Source organism: Falco punctatus, assembly GCF_963210335.1.
Source record: "Falco punctatus genome assembly, chromosome: 1".
NCBI classification, from domain to species: Eukaryota; Metazoa; Chordata; class Aves; order Falconiformes; family Falconidae; genus Falco; species Falco punctatus.
In genome coordinates, this window is record NC_137580.1 from 23,709,001 (window position 1) to 23,732,243 (window position 23,243).

The 23,243-nt window shown below is 49.5% G+C and overlaps 1 protein-coding gene across 1 annotated transcript; it reads left to right on the forward strand.

Annotated features, from left to right (window-relative positions):
- The first annotated feature begins 25 nt into the window (after positions 1-25).
- On the forward strand, positions 26-23,186 carry SOWAHB (sosondowah ankyrin repeat domain family member B). Its single transcript, XM_080408738.1, has one exon. The coding sequence runs from the start codon at positions 4,534-4,536 to the stop codon at positions 6,709-6,711; it is 2,178 nt and encodes a 725-aa protein (XP_080264864.1). The 5' UTR covers positions 26-4,533; the 3' UTR covers positions 6,712-23,186.
- The last annotated feature ends 57 nt before the right edge of the window (positions 23,187-23,243 follow it).

Consider the following 23,243-nt stretch of genomic DNA (forward strand, 5'->3'; position numbering starts at 1 on the left):
TGTTTGCTTGCAAGTCTTCAACTGAGGCAGCAACGAAGGAAGGGCCCTGCTGGGTCAGGTCCCGCAGTGTCTTGCATGGCATAAAACCCCAAAAAGTTACAAAAGACAAAGACCCAGTTCACCACACATGTGAAGAACACATCGAGTTACAGACAGATCAGAGCTACTCCCTTAGGTGAGCATCCACAGAATCAAAACAAAAAAGCAAAAAAAGCTAAGAGCAGCTCCTACAAATAAATGACCCGGGGTAGTAAGTAAATAGACCTTAGCAGTACACTTGCTGTTTGTACACCCTTCAACCTAAAGCATTTACATTTCACTCCAGAAGCCATTTTTGTACCACTATGCAGAAACACGCAGCTGGTTGTAGAGGGCTACAAAATCCAGGCACTTTATTCCTGCTGTTCTTTTTATCGTGTTTTGAAGGACACAGGAGCTGGTACTTGAAAGCTGTCACCCATTCCTGCTCCCACAGCTGCCAGACAGAACAGGAACCCAAGGAAGTGCACGAGCACTACCTGGCACTGCTCCTCACCTGGGGCAGCAGCCCTTAACTGGGTACAGCTCCAGCCATCATTAGCAAAGCTACTACACCAAAAAACGCTAATGGGGTTTCTGCCAGTAAATTTTTGCAAGCGTAGTTGTTGCTGTGCATTTATTATACTAACTTGTTAGGCGTTACTGCTAATATCCTAGGGAGGCTGCTATGTTAGACTCATGTTATTGCTCTTGTAGCAAATTCCTCCTGCATGCACGGCTCCCGGTGCAGAGGTGCTGAGCATGCCTGTACTGGGAAATGTGCTCAAACCAGTGCAGCCTCTAGTGGAAAGAAACCTGATGATCATATCTAAAGAGTTCCCTCGTTGCACCTGAGGGTGAGGCCGACACAGCTTCCCCTTGTCTGAATTAGAGGCATGCACGATTCTCCTGCATCAGCGTAACTTAACTAACTGTCCTGGTTTCGGCTGGGATGAAAAGATCTTTGGCGTTTGCAAATCCCTAATGTGACTCACCGTGTCATTCCTTGGCCCAAAGCTGGGAGAGCTGTGGCTGAGTTTTCTCCTTGATACTCATGCATACAGACCTTCCTGGATATGGCTGTTCATGCTGAAAGAGTAGAGGGAAAAACAACACATCAAGGCAAAAAAATGTTCTGCAATCTTTCCAGATCTCAGCTAGCATAGTTCCTTGCATTCCTAGTGTTCAGTGGGAAGAAGCAGACCCCTCGCTCCTGAAAGTTTCATAACTGCTGCTAACAAATCAGTACCCGTGAGGAGGGAATTGCCAGTCCCTCATTCTAGGGACCCTGTGGCAACTGTTTCCATTTTTTGAAAGCTGTTTTGCATCATTTTGCAGATATGGCACATCAATGCTTTAACAACTTTTTGCGTCAGCTGTGGGGCAATTTGTCAGTTTACATGGGATGAGAAAATACACAAGTAGACACAGAACTCTGGTTAATTTACCTCCTGTTTAAAAACAAATGCAGGTATATAGCTCCCTAAAGGCAACATCTTCTTGCACAACGATAGGAACCTACAGGACTAAGCGGTGGGCTTGTTTGTTTTTTAATGTTGAAGTAATGCTTGATCCTGCCTCCATTTTGTGGTTAGCACTACTCACAACTTACTCCACTTTCACTCAAATAATCAAGAGACTTGCTAAGTCCAAAACTCCCAAAGAGAGCGAGGCTGGGGTAAATTCAGCCATTCCGAAAACTCCTACCCTCAACCGTATGTGACCAATTTGCAGACAGGGTAAATCATTAGAACGTAAGGGGAAACAAGGGTCTCTTTAAACCTCTTAGTGCGAAGCAGGCAATGAAGGAACTCCAGGTAGCAGGGCTGCATTTCTCACTGCCTTCGTGCAGCATTATACCCCCTTAATCCCAAAATGTGATTTGCAGCTCAGGCTGTAAGGGGGGTGATGTGTGCCAGCCTTTGGTCTGCCTCTGAATCAACATGAGCTGCTCTTTCAGCAGACTTGTGTATGTGCCTACAAAGGGTATCCCACAGACAGTTGTAACCAAAGGGGTTACAACCAACTGCCGTATTATTCTCCATCATCTGAGCTGTCAGGTAAGCAAAAGGCTCCCAGCCAGTAGTGACTGTCAAGTGAGACGTGTTAGTTTAACCCATTTCACTTGAACAAGCTTGGTAAAGCTTTTCTAACCCCAGTGATGCAAAAGCATCAGCATTCAGTGTTGGTCTCAGTCCTGCAGGTACTTCAGCAGTCACTTAATGCCACCTGACTGTGTATTACTAACTTCAAGAAAAAAGTTTACAAAATGAGTGCTGATATTTCTCACTAGAAAAACCTCTATCTTTTTAGTCAAAGCTAAACTTATAGTAAGCAAGACAATACCTCCACGTTTAAATGGTGTTTTGTTTATTTATTATAATAATAATTTTTATTATAATAATAAATTATTTTTTATTTTTTTAAATATTTAAAATTATTTTTAAAAAATTAATTTAAATGAATAATTTAAATTCATTTTTTTAATTAAAATGGGTGTTGAAATGAAATTGTGGTATCATGGAAAGCCTCTTGCTTATGTCTTAATCCATTAAGCCAAAACAACAGTTTCATAGTAGTGTTGTCATTTGCCACTGTTATTAACTTGGGGTTTTTTCTTCACAATCTACCCTTCTCTCTTATTTGTGATCACAATTATGTCATTATGCTCCATTAATTTCACTTCAACCACTTCTGCTGAGAGCATGCTGCTATCACAGCTGTGACTGCAATTGAGGTCTCATCAGAAGAAGGCGAAAGGTATTTATTGTGCCTTGAAGAACTGTACCAAAGGCATGTGCAAAATGATAAAATATTAACATGCTCCTTACCCTCTTCCCAGCACCTGCACCCTACTCAGATGAACACCACTGATGGGATGTGGCCACATTCTCCTACAATATATGCCATGGGGAAAAGCAAAAGCAAGATGCGGCAGAGCACGTAAGTGCAGTTCCTCTTGCTGTGCCACCCAAGCAACGCAAATCTTGGCACACGGGAAGACTTTTTAGATACATTGCCTAAACTGTAACCTCTAACTTAGAACCTTCAAAGTTCCTTTTAGGGCTGCTCCCACCACTCCGGAGGTTACAGTTCAGCAGTCCTGCAGCTCCACAGGGCAATTTACCCTGTAAACCAGACTGATAGCGTCCTACAGCAGAAACCCACTGGTCAGCCATCTACAAGTACAGACCCTGGCAGCTTGCTTACTTGACAGCAACTCTGCCGCATGTGTTTGCAGGGTCTGAACCTGACAAGTTATCCTAAGGGTTTGTGTTACCGAAACAGAAATCGCAAGCCTGTACACACCATCTATTGCAATCTCTGCCCAGAGTTTGTGAAGGTTGCATACACTTCTGGGTTTGCAGTGGGCTGAAGGATATTCCAGCTGCCTAGATGACAAGCAGCTAAAAATATTTATGGATACCTGGGTGCCTGCAGTAGGGATGATTTATAGAGCGTGACTTAGGGCCTGATCCAAACCTCTTTAAAGTCAGCAAAGCTATACTGAGCTTGGTCCCTCCATGCTTCTGTTGGCTGAGTGTAAGACAGAAAAACCAGCACACCCTCTCTCCCACACTTTCCACCCACTATTCCCACCCCAAACTCCTTGGGGCAGGAGGTGTCATTTCTTTGGTGTATACAGGGCATATTGCCCGCTGGGGCACTGATCTTATCCATTCCTCTCAGCTGTAATGCACCACACTCATGATAACAGTATTAGCACTATAGAACCACGTTAGATCCCTGCTCCAGTACAATGGTGTGTCCAACCTGACACCTATCCTACCTGAGGTAGCCACGCAATGAATACAAAGGTGATATGAGATATAGTTTGACTTCGGGCACTCTTGGTATCTGTGTGTGGTTCTTCTACATGGGTATGATCCCACATGCTTGTAACAGCTATCCTGAACCACATCACATCCGTGTATCTTTATGGCCAGTTCTTGCAAGTCACAGAATCACAGGGCGGTTCAGGTTGGAGGGCACCTCTGGAGATGCCCTGCTCAAGCAGGGTCACACGGAGCAAGATTGTGTCCCGTGGAGCTTTGAATGTCCCTGAGGATGAAGACCACAACCTCTCCAGGCAACTTGCTCCAGCACTTGACCACCCTCACTGTAAAAGACTTTCATCTCACACACAAACAGAATTCCTTGCATTTCAATTGGTGCCCATCTCTCCTGTCCCCTCAGTGACACGAGGACTGACGAAGCACGCTTTCTCCTCGCTGCACGCCAGCAATTAGCCTCGCACTTCTCAGAGCCCGAGCAAGGCTCCTTCAGCCCCTCTGCCCCGTTGCCCCGCTTCGCCGCCGCTGTTCCTCACCGCTGTCACCCCAGCCGCGCACCCCAGGGGCCGCCACCCCGGGCAAAGGCAACCGGGGGGTGGCGGCCGGGCTGGGAGGAAGGAGGAGGAGGAGGAGGAGGCGCGACAGGAGGCGGGCCTCCCCGCCGCAGCAGCCCCGCGCACCTGGCGGCAGCCCCGCGCACCGGGAGCGGCAGCCCCGCAGCATGGCGCGGGAGCTGAGCCAGGAGGCCGTGCTGGACTTCCTCTGGGCGGCGGGGGGCCGGGCCCCCAACACCGCGCTGCTCCGCCACTTCCAGCGCTTCCTCCGCGACCCGGCGCTGACGGAGCAGCAGCGGCGGGAGCGCCGCGAGTACTTCAAGAGCCTCGTCAATTCCCTGGCCACCGTCCACCCAGCCGCCGTCCCCGGCGCCTCCAAGGACATCGTCCTCCGCCGCAGGTACCGCGACCTCCTCGATGAGGAGCTGCCGCCGCCGCCGCCGGAGGAGCAACGGGAGGAGGAGAAGGAGCCGCCGCCGCCCCGACGCGACCCCGACGGGCGGCGCGGCGCCCCAGGGGAGGCAGCGGCGAAGGGGCGGCCTAGCGGGGGGCAGCCCCCGGGGGTCGCTGGCGCGGGGGGCTGTGCCGCCCGGAGCCGCGGCCGCCCCTGCTGCGAGTGCCGCCGGGCACGCCGCGCCGCCGCCGTCCCCCCGCCGGACCCCGGGCCGCCGCCCCCCGCCCAGCCGCCCCCGTACCGCACCCGGCCGCTGTCCTCGGCCCTCTGGGCGCTTCACCCCAACGGGCCACCCTGCTCCCGGCCCTCGGCGCTGCCGCCGGGCCCTGGGGCGCTGACCCCCGCTGTGCCGCCCCGGGCCCGATCGCCTCCCGCCGGGCCGCCCCTGTGCCGGTCCCGGTCGCCGCCGCTGCCGCCGGGGCCCGGGGTGCTGCCTCCCACCGGCTCAGCCCCGCGCGGGTCCCTGCCGCCACCGCGCCCTCGAGGAGCGCTCCCAGCGCAGTCCCTGCCACTGCCATCGGGCCCCGGGGTGCTGCCCCCCGGCAGGCTGCCTCAGCCCGCCCCCGGGATGCCCTTACTGAAGGCCCCACGGCCCTCAGCAGGCCCAGGGGGGCGCGCCCCCACCGGCCCATCCCGGTCCCCACCGCTGTCATCGTGCCCCAGGCTGCTGTCCCCAAGACGGTCCCCACAGCCACCGCTGGCTGAGCCTCTCCTGTCCCGGTCCCTGCCATTGCGGTCCGTCCCCGGGGTGTCACCCCTGTCCCGGTCCCTGCAGGCACTCCCCGCCAGCCCCCCCGCATCCCCCCCGTGCCTCTCGGGCCCGGGTGCGCTCCCCTCCACCAGGCTGCCCCCATCGCAATCCAGGTCCCTGCAGCAGCTCCCCACCAGGCCACCCCTGTCTCCGCCAAGGGGACCCAAGGTGCTGACCTCCAAGGGACCAACCCAATCTCAAGCCCTGCTGCTGTACCCATGCCGAACCCTGCCGCTGCCGCCAGCTCCTGGGGTGCTGCCCTGCACCAGGCCACCCCCCTCCTTATCCCCACCACTGTCCCCCACCCTTGCAACCCCATCCCCACCTGTGCAGCCACCCCCTGCCAGGCCCCATCCACCCCAGTCCTTGCTGCCAGCACAGGGCCCTGCAGGGTCCCAAACCCCAGAGAGCAGCTCCCTGGAACCGCTGCCTGTCTTCAGGAGCATCAGGTGCCAACTTGCTTTGCTGGAGGTGCAGGGCATCCCCCCATCGCTGCCAGACAACTGTGGGCGGCAGCCCCGCACCGTGGTCTCCAAGAGCTCCCTGAGGAATGTCCCAACCCGGGGGCTGTTGGTGCCACTGGGGCAGCGGGAGCACGCCTGGCTGGTGGCGGTGTCAGCGGGGCGCTGGGCTCAGGTGCGGGGGCTCTTCCTGGAAGAGCCGGAGCTGGCCCTGCAGCGGGACTTCATGTCAGGTTTCACAGTCCTTCACTGGCTGGCCAAGCATGGCGATGGGCCAGGCCTGCAGGAGCTGGCAGCGGCAGCGCAGCGCGTTGGGCTGGCCCTGGACGTGGATGTCCGCTCAGGCTGCGGGTACACTCCGCTGCACCTGGCTGCCATACATGGCCACCAGCCCATCATCAAGGTGCTGGTGCTGCAGCTGGGGTGCCAGGTGCAGGTGCGGGACAGCAGCGGGCGCCAGCCCTGGGAGTACCTGGGCAGCTCTACCTCGGGGGAGATCTGGCAGCTCCTGGGGGCACCCCGCGGCACAGTTATGTTCCCCACACAGCCCCTGGCTCGCAGTGTGTCCTCTGTCAGCAAGGTCTCACTGTCTGCTGGCAAGGCAGCACTGCCTGCCTGCCTCAGGCCGCAGCATGGCCGTGGGGCAGCATCCCACCAAACCGGCAGTGAGAGTGACTGAAAGACAGCTCCCCAGCATCACCTGCCAGTGGAGATGGGACCTCCGTGGCCATCCTGCAAGAGGAAGCCACGCAGGCAGAAAAAAGCTGTGAAACAGACTGAACCTATCAAAGAATGTACTTAAATTAATCCAATGAACTGTTGTCTGAGCCTTTCTGCCCTCCCTCCCATTTCTTGCCTACCAGTGAGAGGAAGCAATGACTTTGCTGGAAGCCGGCAGAACCCTTGGTGGGCAAGTCCTATGCATGCCACAGGGCTGGCACCAGCTGCTGGTGCAGCCACAATCACCAGCATTAGCAGGACCATGGGTTTGGGGTCTCAAACTCCGGTGTGAAGCTCACAGCCTGGTGCCAACCAGGGTGGAGTGCTTGCTGTTGCTTACAGTGACAGTGTCATTGGTCCTGGTGTTTGCAAAACACTTGTTTGCACCACCTAAATTCTGGGGAGTAGCTAAGACTGCGTCCCTTTCTAATCCCAGCAGATTAAGGATGAGTCCCACTTTTAAAAACTCAGCTGATCAAGGTGCAGCCTTCCAGCAAGAGTCCTCAAAGAGCGACTGGCTGTGGCAGAGCACAGCAGCTGGAGAGTCCTGAGTAGAGGAGGGTGTAACACACCCACCCCATTTCTCAGCAAGCCTTGCCCACCAGCCCATGCAGAAAGGAATGTGGGGCAGCCCGGCAGCACCGATACCGCCCCCTCCTTCCTGCACCTCCAGTCCCTTTCCTCACACCGCAGGACTAGGAAGTGGTACCCGCACTGCGGCTAGAGCCCTGTTCCCACACCTGCAGCTGGAGAGCATTGCTGCATGAACCTGCGTTGGGCAGAAAAGGAGCTGTGCTGTGGGTACAGGTCCAAGCTTGTAAAGGGAAGGCAGTTTCATATCCAGAGCTGCATTTCCGCGGAGGCTTTAGCTCTGAATTACTTATTAGGTGTTTTCATGATGGGAGCGGGTGGGATTGGGGGTCCAGGTGCAGGGAAGAGGTGTCCAGTGCAATCATTCCTGAGAGCTTACAAATAAAAAGCTGGCTTTAGGAATCTCACTGGATTACGTGGGTCCTATAATGTACTCTGCTCTCTGACTTAGCATGGATGAGCTTCTAAACAGTCAAAAAATGCAACAGGTTAATTTTGCACCTAATCTGGGTTTCCTATAGGTCCTTTATGAAGGCAGGAAGAGAGCTAAGATACATGTGACAGGGGTACATCACTGCCTGGTTGATTCACCCGTGGCTGGGCCACCCCAGATATAGGACCAGTGGGCATCAGTGTTTGTGAAACTAGGGCTGCTGGCTCTGCTTCAGCGGGATGCTTTGGGGCAGACGAGTGCAGTGGGTGGGATGGCTCATGTATTTGAGGCATGTGGCTAAATGCCTGCAGTTTCAGGGAGGAATGGGAATCAGGGCAGCAGAACCAGACCCTTGCATAACAGGCATGCTGGGGAATGCCTCGAGCCCTTGCTCAAGCACTAATTGAGCTCTCCACTTTGCTTGGGGTTTATTTGAGGGAGAAACTGTCCTGCAGAAGCGAAGCTACTCTGCCTGACTCTGTGGCCACAAAATATTGCAGCCTTTTCCCAACCTGGTTTTCTCCTTTCACAGGGGAAAGAGCTCAGTAAACCAAGGCAGTGTCCTGTAAATGCTCATTCCACTCTGAGAGGACAACACAATTTACTCCAATGCAGCCTCAGAGCCATTGGCATGGACACCTGGAGGGCCTTCCAGGACTCCTTCACAGCAGGAGGAATCCTAATTATCTTCCTTCCTCTTAGATCCAGCTAGGGGTTGTAGCCTAGATCAGCACCAGCATGCAAAGTGGCTGTTGCCTGGTAAAACGCTGAAGTCTTCCACCACATTCAGAGCCATTGGCACAATCCACATCATGCACCAGGCTCCCTTGGGAAATGGCTCACTAAAGCCTTCCACGACCCTCAGCTAGAAGCTCTTAAAAGCAACCTGTTGACGGGGTTATCAGGGATGCCACCAGAGCCTTTGCATACAGCAAGCTTCAGGGAAGAAACCCGAAATGAAAGAAGTCTGTGAGCTGACTAGAGCTGTCTGGCAGGGAGCATACTTCAGCTCCACAGCCCTCTGCAGCTTCCAAAGAAGGTTTTCCCCTTACTATCTCCAGTGTTGCCAAGACAAAGACTGAGAAGGACAGTGCTACCTTGGGATTCTCATTTTACAGCCTTTCCATGACCTTTCTCCATGACGCAAATCCAAGTAGTGCTTTTTTTTTTTTTTTCTGCACGCTGTAGCAGACCTTCAGAGCAGTTTTCTCTCCCTGGTAGTATGTGTTTCAGCAGTCCAACAAGTTGTGAAAGATTTTGTGACCACTGTTTGCTCGCCTGTTGAGATGACACAGACAAGCTGCATTCTCCAATTTTTAAATTATAAAGCAACTCTTAGGAAGTTTGAAGTGCTAAAACCCCTTTCCCTACTGGATCCAGTGTACATTCACTCTGGTTTATCATCCTGGGATTACTGAGGAGTTCTTGGACTGCTAATATTGATAATACTGCACAGCTCCTACACCACACTTTTTAAAAGCAGTCAGTCACTGCTTGTGGGAATAACCACTCTCTTAACCTACAGAAAGCCTCATCCTCCAAGTTTTCTGCTGGTGAAATAAGTGACGGACAGGGTAAAAGCCATCTCCAGTCCACTGTGGAAGGCAGGGCCAGATCTTTCATCAGCCATGCCTGTGGGAATCACACTGCCACCCTGGAGCATCACACAGGCAGAATGATGCAGGCATCATAGGTCCAGCCCCCCAGGAATAATCCACCCCCAGAAACACACACCTGTAGCCTGAGCATCTCTGTTTCAAAGCATTCCTGACCTCCTTACTACTTACTTGTCAGCCTGCCTGGCCCCTTCCACACCCGTGCATGCCGCTGTTTCCTCATTACAGGTGGACGTGGCGCCTTGCCTCACACCCTATCCAGGCATCTGATTTTGCACCGCCCTGAAACACAGGACATGTCATGGATTAATGCATAGCAGGACTCTGCCCTATCTTCTCCTTGCTTTTGAAAACACACTTCCCACTTGACGGCTGCTGATGACAAAGTCCACCCCTCTGCTTTCCAATGCTTGTCTCTAACAAACTGCTTTGTACTCTGAAAGCCACATCCTTGAAGGAGGGGAGTATTTTTTCACACAGTACCCTCTGTCTGTCACATATTCTCAAGCCTGTGAACTCCGAGCCTTACAAAGCTATAGTAAAGGTAACCCTGAAAAGACAGTACCCCCTTCTTACCACCTCCCTGCTCCTGGGACACATGCTTCCACACCCACTCACTAGATTGCTAAAAAGCAGACAGCCCAGCAGATCTGGACATTGAGCTTGAGTCATGTGGCTTCTGTAAAGGTCTCGATTATGTTCCCAGATTGTGGCTTTGGTCAGACCCATGCTGCAGCCTTTACCAACAGTAGTTGCACAGGTGAGCTGGCAGTCTGCTGCAATTAACGAAGTTTCCTTGTTAGTCACCAACTGTCCTTTGCCTGTAAGGTCTTTGTCACTTAAGCCCAATAAAATGGATTTTTAAACCATACGAGTTTGCAAGACCAGTGCTTAAACCAGCAATCATTTATGCTGACTGGAGTAAACGCAGCACAGAACGGGCAGTGTCAGTGTGAGGTGTGTTTTGTGGCAGAGCTATTTTTTGCAGATACAAAGCTCCTCCCACTCAGCAAATCAAAGTTTGCAATCCCAGAGGACCCTCCTATCTACAAACACACCAAACATACACTAAATTTCCCAATCTGAGAGCAGCAAGCTAGTAACAGGTTGCCATACCTCAGTTTTGTTTTTTACAAGCCTCTAGACAAGGACCAAATGCTAGAGCAATGGTGGGACCCCAGCTCAAACAACCCAAGAGACTTCCATGCAATTAAAAAAGTGTTCTTGGGCAAAGCAGATGAGCAATACAGCAGAACATTGCTAACTTAAGCTAATGGCCAGCACATCCTTTCGATCACAGCACTTTCTGAGGCAGTGAGAAAGAGAACTTGTAGGATTGAAAAAAAAAAAACCCCACACTGAGAAGTCCATCACACAAAATGCACTTTTTTTCTGCTGTGACAAATGCCATTTGACTTTGATTATATACAACTCCACAGTGAGAAGAATGTCTTGCACACTTAACAAGTAATGAGACAACCCTAATTACCACTAAATCATGTTAAAGCTAGAATTTCTCATGACTGCATTTACTGCAAGTAGTACCAGATGGCAGGTTAGCAGAGTGGGTTTTACAAGAATAAAAACCCAAATTAACTGTACATTTTTCTCCAGCCTAACTTTCCCCCATTAAAGTGAGATTTGTTAGCCCTTCAGAGGAAAAAAAAATATTATCTTTAGAACCTGGGTCACACTAAAAAGCACTGAAAGCTGAATTCTCAGTTTAACTAAATCAATATCCCTCATCCCCAACACGATGCTATTTAAGCAAACAAAACTCGTTTTACTATTAATAAAGAGAAACAAAAGTATTTTATGATATGAACTTACACTATTCTAGCAAAAATATTTAATGACAACTTATCAAAGCCAGCTACCAAAACATTATTTTTTTAACATACATGAAAAAATATTTATTGTCTGCTTTCAAAAAGAAAAACCATTGAAACAAACAATATTCGCACTTCAAACACTTCTAAGAGTACCTAAAAAACACTCTTGCCTCGCCTATGCATCCCCAATCAGAAGTATAACCCCCACACCTGAAGAAAACAATAGGACCTATACCCTTATATAGCCTTAGTACTGGGCAAGACCTGCTTAAAATGAGGCTGGGAAAGGCTTTGTTCTGTAGTTGTTTTCTTCGGAGATTATTCTTGTTGGACCTTGCCTAAAGAGCAGTAAGATAGCAAAGTAAGAAGCGGGGGGAAAGAAAAGTTAAGTAACTTTCAGGGTATTCTTTTGTGACTGAGGTAATGTTTTATTTAACAGATTTTTACCTTACTTTAAGGGAAAGCTTATAAAGGATAAATATAGGGGCAGGAAACTTTTCGTGTAAAGCATTTAATTGTTGGCCATTAAAAAATGGTGAAAACGAGAGGAAGGGTTCAAAAACTAGAAAGGGAGCAAGTAAAAGAAGGTATTACAAATGACAGAAAATCAGAAGCAAAAAATAACTTTTTTTAAGAGGTGGTGAATAAGGAAAAAGCGGTGCAGTTCCTTGTACAACCTGAGGGTTGGTTTTGGCTGACTCTGGGGGAAGTGCTGCAGCCTTATGCAGGTTAGTGGTTTGGTACACCAGAGTGCTCTGGATAGGAGGCTTGGTGCTGAGGCACCCTTGTATTAAACACCTAACTAAGCGCAGCAAATTCTAGTGCAATAGCTGGTCTGTAAAGTCACAGATGATCTTGTATAGGTTATGCTTTTTTCATTAGTCAACTTGACCTGGCAGAGCAAACTTTTTTCTGGATGGTTTACTCTAGGCCTCACAGTCTAGGCTCAAGTCTAAGGCAAAGACATACTTAGTCTAAGGCTCATAGTACTTGAAATCTGTATTGGATTTTGGCAAAGTCAGGATACTTAAATTCCTAATGTCTGCCAGGACTTCCCTACTGTACAGCCTGTTCATAAATATAAGCAAAACAAAACCTGTATTTGTGGAACATCCCTTTACCTTGCAATTAGTTTTATTAGCTCTGATGGCACTGAAGGAAAGCACAAGGCTGCTCAGGCTTGATTGGTGTGATAAAGATTTCTGACGCTTTTGTCTCTATGTGTTTCCTAGGGAAATGTACTCTATGTGTTTAAAGGCCACAAGATATTTGCAATGATTTTTTTAGAGAAGTCATTGTTTCTGTTGTGAATGAAACGCCCATCAGAACTATTCACAAGTTCCTCCACGCAAGCGTATCAGTCTGCGGGGACTGGCCTCAGTCTGCATTTCTAATGCTATCTCGGGAAGCAATGACCAAACCCCTTCAGGATGTGTCACCAAATCTCCCCCTTGCTGCTGGGCCTTTTTCAAAAAAAGGTGTTGGGTTCAGTCTTTCAGTTTTCCTGAGACACAGCTCTAGATCTGAGGAATGTTCTGATGAATCTGATACCAGAAGAGGTGTTTTATGGACCTGAATGTAGCCCGGAACAGTCTAGTGAAAGTGGGAATTAGAAGAACTTGCATTAGTGTGTGTCTCGGGTCTGGAGTCCTGTGATAACTCAGCAGGGAACAAATAGCTTTGCCCAGCCAGGCACGGAGCAGGCGTTGTCACAGGTTGTCCAAAGTCCGCATGGCTGCTGTGTGCCACTGGTAAATAGAAGATATTGCTTAGGGGAAACGGGAATCTCTTGAGTGTTGCTTACAGAGAGGACAAGAAATACTTCTCACGCCTTAACGTGAGTGTTATTGCTACAGTGACACAGAGCTCTGCTCCCTCTGATAATAAGCACTTTGCCCTCCTTATCTCCCTAGCATTTCTCCACTGCCTGGTGATGGTATCTGAAGTGCAAGGATTTGGGCTGCTCTCTTATCGGAGGTTAATGAGTGCATGGGGCTGCAGCCTTTGTTTAAGGGGCTGACAGCAGCCTTGCTGGTTTGGCACCCTGTCCTTGGGCACCAGGAGCCAGCCCTTAGAGCTGTGGCTTGTTTCTTCTCCTGGCGCTGGAACAAAATGGGGAGCTGATAAGGATGAGGGCAGGGTTTGTCCTCAGAGTCAGGTGGTTTGCAAGCCTGCTAGCAGCTAGGGGAGGCAGTGGGGCTCCGGAGCAGAAGAGGGAGAAGCAAACGCTGCTGCTCACTTGCAGCTTGAAGGGCTTTGGTGGAGGCTTTGCAAACCTTGGGGGCAGTGACAGTCCCCCTCCCCTGTGCCATCGCTTCCTCTCCTGCAGCTTCAGTCTCGCTGCAACTTTACCCAAGGGAAAGCCTGCCTGTCACTGCGGATTGCTTCATATCCCTGCCTGGCTATGCCATCGCCTCTGGTACAGCCCACACATGCATCCATGTACACAAACTGGGCAACGAAGGTGGGACCCTGTGCTGTGACCTGGACTTGACCTCTAAAATTGCACTACATTCTGTGTCTGAGTGAGGCTGTGTCCCTTACCTGGCGCTGTTGCTTGTGCCAAGCAGCAGCATCAAATCACCCCAAAGGCAGGAAGACCTTTGCTAGGCACGTGCTGGATATTATTGAAGAGTGTAAAATGCAAATCCATGCAAACACTGGAAGGGATTAACTCTTGTATAAGAAAACATGTCTGAAACAGTCCAACTCTGTTAGGAAATAATCTTGCTCTTTTCTTTCCTGGATAGCTTCTTGTACTGAAATACCTCATCAGCTGAGTTTCTAGCTCTGTGAGTCATAACATCAGTGACAAAGAAGGTAAAGCCTAAATCTTGTTCTAGTGTTTTGGGTTGTTTTTGTTTTTGTTTTTTTTTTTGTGTTTGTTTTTTGTTTTTTTTTCTGGAGGTTTATAAGCCACAAGCCTATTAACTTGTATTTGTTCTCCCTATCTGAGTCCTGGTCACTGCAGTCCACAGGCAAAGGCAAGAAGGTACCACAGCAGTAGGAGACACTAGCTCACAGCAAGCACAGAAGCTGACAAAACCTATCAGAAATCCCTATATATAAAGCCTCTTTTCTGGAAAGTGGGGGGATGAGCAATGTTTTTTTATAACACATAGTATGTATATGTCAAAACACATCTGTTTCCAGAAAAAGATAGGCCACTGCATGGCACCATACAAAGTTGTACATCTCTTAACTAGATGTGGCTTAAGAGTTTTAGGGGGGGGGGGAAGCAATAAAATGCTCTTGCCAAAGCAGGACAGCTTCCAGGCAAGTGGCTTTAATAAATACCATCTACAGGAGGTCAGTAAGCCTGGCAGTCTTGCCTCCAGGTTAAGATGCACAGATGGGCATAGTCAAGGGAAGTCGCACATTTTCCTTTGCATAAACAATAGAACTGGTTTAGTCATCTGCTGAATGGAATGCTCAAGGAAATGCACATCTTTCAGTTCAGGAGTTATTTGCATCTGATTTGGAGTTTTTGTCTCTTTGCTTTATAAATACTGAATAGATGATTTAAGCAAACATCTTGCAACTCTTCCCTCTCCTTGGTTTCTCGTTGCTGCCTCACGACAGCCCAGGGTTGCTGTTCCTCGTAGTGCTTGCCTATTGATTTAACGTTGGATGGCTTTTTAGCTGCTGGGTGGTCTGTGCTGGAGATGAGCAGCAGTCAGTCATGGATCTGTGCATCCATGCGTACAGACATAGCTTCTGGAAAGTCCTATTCCTCCTGCCTGGGATCAAAGGGGAGGGCAGATGGAGTGGTGCTTCCCTTCAGCTTGTATCTTGTGGACTTTGGCAGGTGTGCCACTTGTCTGTCCTTGGGCTGAGGCTTCCAAAGGTGCTGTGGGACTGTGTGCTGTCAAGCTCTGTCAGACAGCTGCTTCCTTTCTGGTGCTGAGCACACCTTGCTGCAGTCTCTCATTTACCATGGGAGGGCAGTGCCTTAGAGTATGCCTCGGTGGAGTCTGCCACCTTTTGCTGACTGCTGTAGTGGCAGCTGCATTAAGGTAACCAGTTGTGTTTGTGCTCTCCATGGGACTCGGGGGCATGCGACCCATGTCATGAGTCATGGCTGAGGCTTTTGGTATGATGCTTCTTGTCCGTGTGAGAAATCCTGTCTGCCTTCCTTTTCCCTTGTGTCCTGCAGTGCCCAGCGCTCCCCACCACTGCCTCATTTCACCATGCTGTGGCCAGAATCTTTTTATGGACGCACTCAAGAGCTGCAAGTTAGATCACCACAGCCTTCAGGGGATTTGGGAGCAGGGTTTCTGATCTGCCCACAGTGCTTGGTAATGATGATCTTGCTTCCGAGCAGAACTTACTGAACTGCCACTTGTATTTCTCAATGTGTGTGTATGCACGTATTTCTAACTGGCTTTCTTTAGCCGTCAGCTGAGATGTCACCTTCCAGCCACCTGAGAAACGGCCTGTCATCAATAATGGGGGAGACAATCAAATGATGTGCCTGCATTTGATACTGCTATGCAGCTGCTATATGGAAGGGATCTAGCAACGTCAGTCTTAAACCTGAGTGTGTCTTCATTGCACTTCACAGCCAGAGAAGATCAGAGCTTGTTTCTGAAGCATGGGAGCCCTCATGACCTAGGACTCATTTCAGGTAAACCCTAAATCTGGCTGATAAAATACTGAGGGAGAAGGTGGCAGGAAGGGGAAGGAAATGAACCCCAAGCAGCATCATTTCGAAGGCTCTTCAGTATCCAGAGGCTCAGAATGGACAGTGTTAATGTTTCTTCAACGTTTGTTGTTACATTTTTAATCAGCTTGTTCTTTCCAAGTCATTTTCCGAATACTTACTGACAATTTTCTTTTGCTTAAAATTGAATTTGAGAAACTTAAGCCAGATTTAATACAATCCCTTCTCACTGTGGGTGGCTCAAAGGAGATGAATTCTGGCACACACATGTTTTTGTGGGAAAGCACTCCAGATGGCTTGAGTTTCTAAACCATCCTGGCGCGTTGTATGTGCTATATGTCAGGCTAGAAGAGAGCTCTTCTAAATCAATCCAGCTTAAGGTTGCTGGAATGCTTTTGTGGACACTGGGTTGAGGCAAAAGGCTTGGTCCCACCCTGTTCAAAGTCATTATGAGGTATTTTCCCCCACTGATTCTGCCAAAGGTCCAAAACAAGAAGCTACAGTCCTTCGGTACAAAGGAGACCTCTGCCTTGCAGGTTCTGCATAATTAGTGACATAAGAAAAATCAAGCTTTGAAGTCATAAGAAGAAAATATAAAAGGACCAACAGATACTATTTCTGTCAGCTGCTGGGAATGGGGATAGGAACCCATAGCCAGTGCCCTCTGCACGTCTTATATATGAAGAAGGTGGAAAGGATGACTTGACTACTGCTGATTTCTTATCAGCAACCCAGGTTATGCTTGCCAAACCATGCCTTGCAGATCTCATGACATGAGGATGTGCAGTCCTGGCAGCATCACTGTACCACGAATGGGCCTGTGGCTAGCCACACTGGCAGAGCAGACAGCTCTTCAGCTTTGAGCACAGCACATCTTGCTGTTGCAGAGCAGGTGAGTGATGCTGGCCTCTGCAGATGGTGATGCACCAGGGAAGAAGTTGGGGAATGCACTTCTTCTAAAGATGGCTTTGGCATTTGCAGATGCCTTGGAAGGTGCCAGATCTGCTCCAGGGACCTCCAGCTCCTACATTCCCTTCTCCTGACTTCAGCAGGGCTAAGTAAGGCATTTCAACCTGAGCATTGCACTGCTGCCTCTGCCTCCCAGCCCTGCTGAAGCCACTCCTGTGTCAGACAATAATGGAGAAAGTAATGCTTCCTGATGTGTCTACTGTGACAATGCAGATCCAGTCCTTTGGCCTGGAACGGGACAATCTTTCAGAAGAGCATCCCAGGTTTCTTGGCAAAACCCAGGAGCTTTAACTTTATGGATGGCACTAGATGAGTAAAACTGATTTGTGAACAGGAAATAAAACAAAGGCTAGACCCCCAACCCATGTGCCATCACCATAGTTCAAGATGAAAGCAATATAGAAGGCATGCTCTGGTGATTATCCTTCTCCATAGGCACCCCTCCTTTTATTTTTAACCACAACAGGCTATGCTGCTTGTGGTCTTTCACCTCTTGCTCCGGTCATGTAGGGTCCATACCCAGCTAACCAGCTTCCCTGCCTGCGTACCTTGGGGAGGGCAATGCAGTTGAACTCCCTTTGATCTTTTCTCATCTCTTGCACACCACGTAAACAAATTCAAGGCCTGTACAGATTTTGTTCAGCTGGTTAAGGATAGCAAAAGGCACAGTTCCTCATCTTCTCTTGACCCCGCCAAGTCCCCTTGCAGCTGATCATGACTAACAAATCAAACCCAGCTTGTCTGGAGCTAGACCACACAAATATATAAGGCTTGGGAAGTGCTGCTATCCTACTGTGATATCCCAGTGAAAAGCATTCTGGGGTCTGTTCCCTGTTGCAGAAGTTTGCAATGTGGTCATAGATATAAAGTAAACAACAATGTTGTTAAGACAAATAAGTACTTAAAACTGACAGAGTTGACAAACCTCCAGAAAACATGCACTTGAAGGGTCAGCAGCCTGTGGGCTCCACTACACATTCACACTGCAATAGCTGCTATAGCCTCCGGCTGCAGGGCAAGATCTCTTTCTTTGGGGCATGGTGTCACAGGGGAACAAGCGCAGGTCTGTCCCAAGTGACATGGGTCCTGAGCTCTAGTTTGGTAAGAAATGGGTGAAGAGTGCCTGGCAGGTGGAAGTGCAGCCTGGCAGTGTGCAGCGGTGGGGCAGCACGCTGCTTTTTACTGCTTTCTTGCAAGCATGGCAAGTTTGGAGGAGAGATGAATCTTCCTGCTGCCTGGTGAGCTGCAAAGAGGAAGGAAAGATGTACCTGGATTCCTAAGTCTAGAGCAGTGGGGACCTCCAATGAGGAACAAATGCAAACAGCTCCTTTTGAAATGAGGCAATAAACTCCGAGGAGATATGTTTGCCACCTGCCAACTTAAAAGGTACGAGGGGAGGTTATGAAGTGAAATGAGTCCAAAATAACAAAGCCCCAGTTCTCCTGGCTAGTTAACAATTTGCTCTAGTTAAATCTAATCCGCTGAGAGATGAGAGAAGCACAGGGCTTGTCAGCTTGGGTCGGTGTTAATGAGGGAAATAGAATGATGAGACATACTTTAAACCCCACTGATGGGATCAGCAAACTCCTTTCATCACTTTGAGATAGTTTAAGAAGTTCTTTATAATTAACTTAATTTATAATTAACTTGGAATAGAGGTGCTTCCCTTTTAATGTAGGGAAAGCTGAAATCAGGAAACCCTCTGGGATAAAAATGCTTTAGTGACATGTGGCCATGCAACCCCAGCTGGCATCCAGGCTGGGCTGGACCTCCAGCCCTTCCTCCTGGCACAAACTTCCCTCCAAAGCAGTGCTTTGGGAGGCTCAGCGCCTGCAGGCTTTGGGAGGGCCTCTCAACCTCCTGCCAAATTGGACTGTGGCTTCAGAGTCACCCTTTGTCTTTCAAGAGCAGGCTAAAGATTTTTCCTGTGAGTCCGGCTCTATTCTCCTGCAGTCTCCAGACTAACCCTGAAGTTTCCCCCATGGAAAGCATAGGACTGGAAGATACCATAGTGGTGAGAGCACTGTTTTGGTTATCCATGTGAGGGACCTTTGGTGCAGAAGGGTCCAGAGAAACTGTGTGCAACAAAACTAACTCTTCAGGGGGTTATAACTAGTCAAGCAAAAGGCAGAAACCTTTCAGATGAGACAAACTAATATGCTATGGGAGAAACAGGAAGAACAAGATAATTCAACAGCAGTAGCAAAGGATTGTTTAAGTTAAAGTGCCCAGATACTTTAAGAGGTAGAAAACAGCTCTGTGTGTGTGTGTGTGTGTATATATATATATAAAATTTGTATATCTATTATGCCATAACAGCATAATATTTAGGTTGCAAGACTAACCAGAGGCTATTGCTGAGACCAGGATCCCACTCAGACAGTATTGACACAAATATTCCCTAAAGACAGTGCAAGAGAAAGATGCTGTCTTTGCTGAATGAACTTAGAGACAAGAACAAATCTTCTGTAAAGAAAGTGCAATAAACCCCCTGAACTCCAAGCAAACTGTAAGCTTTAGCTCACACGAGAAAAGGGTGAGTTTTTTCTTGTCATTATTTTACCAGCATGATCCTTGCACTGGTGAAAATGAATTGGAGCAGTTTCTCTCCCTCCCCTGGCCAGCCTAAGTGATTCAGGGGTGTGTTCCCACTGGTGCAATGGTTGAAGCTGTGGCGCCCTTTGTCCTGATTTTGGCTGCGATAGAGTTAAATTTCTTCCTAGTAGCTGGTATAGTGTTGTGTTTGGATAGCACAGATGTTTTAGTTTCTGCTGAGCAGTGCTTACACAGAGCCAAGGCCTTTCCTGCTCCCCACCCCACCAGCGAGTAGGCTGGGGGTGCACAAGGAGCTGGGAGGGGTCACAGCTGGGACAGCTGATCCCCACTGATCGAAGGGATAGTCCATACCATACGAAGTCATGCTCCTCATATAAAGCTGGGGGAAGAAGGAAGGGGAGCACATTTAGAGTGATGGCGTTTGTCTTCCCAAGTCCCCATCTTGTGTGATGGAGCCCTGCTTTCCTGGGGATGGCTGAGCACCTGCCAGCTGATGGGAAGCGGTGAATGAATCCCTTGTTTTGCTTTGCTTGCATGTGTGGCTTTATCTATTAAACTGTCTTTATGTCACCTCCTGAGTTTTCTCACATTTACCCTTCCGATCCCTTCCCCCATCCCCCTGGGAGGGTGTGAGCGAGCGGCTGTGCAGGGCTGAGCTGCCTGCTGGGGTTAAACCATGACACCCTCCCAGGGAGGCATGTGTACAGTACTGCTGTGCTGGAGCTGGGGCCAGATGCCATCTCCAAAGGAGGAGAAAGCTACTGTTCGCTCTTTCAGCAAGAAATGGCGCCTCTTTCTCAGCTACAGCAATGAGTAACTTAGGATATGTAGCATCAACAACTACAGTGTGAGTGGGTTCAGTGCAAGACAAACCAGGCACAGACACTGAAGAGCCAGCAACACTGGCTGCTGCACCCTGTGTCATGTAGCTAGAGAAGATACCACAGTCCCGGAGTCAGCCAGCAGCACTGATGTGGTCTTAGACCTTTTAAAAACAGGGGTAAGCCATTTCTAAGGATAGGAGCGATTAGCCAGGGATATGACTTGCCAAGGGCAAGGGTGTATTTTCTCTTGCAGAAGATTAAAAAGAGTAACAAGCGGTGTGCTACATCCTTTTGGTATTTACATTTTTCTCAAGCAAAACTGGGGTATTTCTAGAGAGAGACAAGCAAATAAGACTGGCCAGTTGTCTGGCTTCAGCCTGGGTAAATCAAGATATTAATTAACAGTTTGGGCTGGGAACCTGGTGCCAGGCAGGGCCCTGTGCCCTCAAGCGAGCTTGCAAGGCCAGGTGGTGGGAGGGCACCCTTAATTTTCCCTACAGGGCAGAATTCCTCTGGGCATCACCCTCTAGATGAGCAGGAGATGACTCTTCTCTTCCTGCTTCCGCCAGAGCTGCCTGGTGGGTGCAACGCTCTTACATGTGAAAGTAAGTCCTGGAAACGGGAACGCATACACTGTATGTACCCCAACTACCGTCTCCCTCAGGGCCTGTAGATATTGCAATCCCTTGCTACAATCCAGATAAAGCTAACTTGGGCTCTTGTCTGCGTTCTGCCTGCTGGAAGCACACCTTACCCTTCTGCCAGCCTGCTGTGAGCTTTCAATTTTTTTTCTCTAGCCACAAACCTCCCATCCTGGGAAGGAGAATGCGTTGGGGCTGAGCCCTTTCTCTGTGGGCAGTGCAAGGTGTCCTCTCCCTCATGTTGTGCAGAGAGGCTCGTGCCCTTGCTTTGCAGCCTGTCTCCCTTTATAAACCCTCTGAAAGGGAAGGAGACCCACTGGGGAATTTTCTCCCACTGTTTCCCACAGCAGGCTGCAAAAGGGAAGATGTTCTTTCTTCTGCCTCCCCACCATTGGCTTTAATCCCTGGCAAAAACGGAGGGCAGTTGGGCATCTCAGCATTGTAGTCTGAGAATAAGTACCTCACTGATTTCGCAGGGCTTAAGACCAGGAGACTTCAAATCAGGGGCAAGACCAAAGGGTTTGTTGCTAAACCGACTAGGCTGCAAGTGTAGAGCACTTGAGGAAAACAAACAGTGCAGTCTCCACAGAAGGGTCAGAGGAGGAGGCTTCAGGCCAGAAAAGCAGCTCACAAGAAATACACATTTCAGAAGGGGAGTCGGAGTAGCCAACAGTATGGCACTGCACCGCCCCAGCACCACGATTCCCCTCGCCAGCAGCTCTTTCTCCAGAAACCCTGCAGCACTGAAAGGAGGAGAGAAATCTCCAGGGATTTCACAGAGCTGAATGGAAAACAAATACAAAACCCCAACCCACCAAACAGAATTTGATCAACCTCTCACACGAGGCAGCGACCAGGGGAACAACTGAACAGTAACTCAGGCCACAGAAAGCAGGCACCTAAAGCCTATCTATAACACGTGATCTCAGCTAACATCATGCTAGACACTGGGGCAGGCTTAAGGTGGAATTACTTGGGGTTTCTCCAAACTGTCCGTGGAGGGGGCCTACCCTCAGTGGCATTTGCTACCTGCAGCTCCGCTCCTGCAGTTACCTCCCGACCTCAGCATGGCTCTTCCATATGTGTAGGACAGCCGGGGACTTAGTCGGAGGCGAAAGCGTGTGCAGGATTTTCCCTACAGTACTTTCAGTCAGCATTTTGCCCTCTTTTATACAGTCACAGGGCTCCAATTCAGGCTTGTGACTTTCTAGTTCAAACGCAGCTTAGCTTTGATTGACCCAGTGTCATACAGACTGCTGAAATGCTATGTGAAGGTTCAGAAGCGGGTGTGGGGGATGTCTGGGATGAGTCGGGATGCTGTTCATATAACAGCCAGCACGCTCTCATGAACTTCCAGCAGCCACCTGTGTGGCAGCATGTCTCCTCCTGCTACCTGGCCATAAATACCTGCACTGTTTCATAAGCTGTCCTGTGCAGCCCTTCCTAAAGTTATCTCTGGAGAGGTATCTCACAGACTAGTCACGGCTTAACCAACAAGTAGCATGCTGCATTTACATAGCAGCTCTGACTGAAGCTTTACAAGTGGGATTGTGAAGCTGCATGTCCTTAACATCACTTCATGTATGAGGGAAACTGAGGCACGGAGGTCTGAGGCCCCTGCTAAAGCCAATCCAAAGTGGCACCCAGCTGATCCAGTCACACAGACCCACAAAGCAGCTCCCACCTTGGCCTCCCTGCCTTGCGGAGACCCTTGGGGAAGTCATGCTGTGTGTTTTTAAAGGATGTAGTAAAGGGGAAAAGCAGGCGTTACGGACTAGCTGGGAAAGCAACCTCTTTTTTGCTGGCTGGGCGCAGCCCTGCCCAGCCCCTTCCTCCGCTAACAAAGCATTCCTCTTTTCCCTCTGGAGTCTTTTGCAACGGGAATGGAACCAGCCAGATCACGCTACTTTTCAAAAGCTGCAGCCTGAATTCACACGTCTAGTAGTGCCCCACACAACCAACCTTAACTTTCAGGCACTTTCTAAATGCTGGCGTAGAATATAACAAATCCGTGGGTTTCATTTAACGGCAAGTAGTGACGATTTGTACCCAGGGGCTCCCATCAGTCCAGGCTCCTTGCAGGCGTGAGGCTGGGCTGGGAGGATGTGTACACACATTTTTTCAGAGGCAGCAGTAACGTGAGGACTCCAACCCTGATTTTAGGCAGGGATCACTTAACAAAAAGCAGCCACCTCGCTGCAGGCACAGAGCCACACTTGAGCTCCCGGGATAAGAGCCAACATACACTGCGTAGCGGCTAGAAGAGCTTACAGTAAGGATTTCTAGGATTACGCAGAAGCAAACAATCACTAGCTTTTAAAATCATACACATACTGCCTGCAAAGTACAATATCAGTAGAGATCTC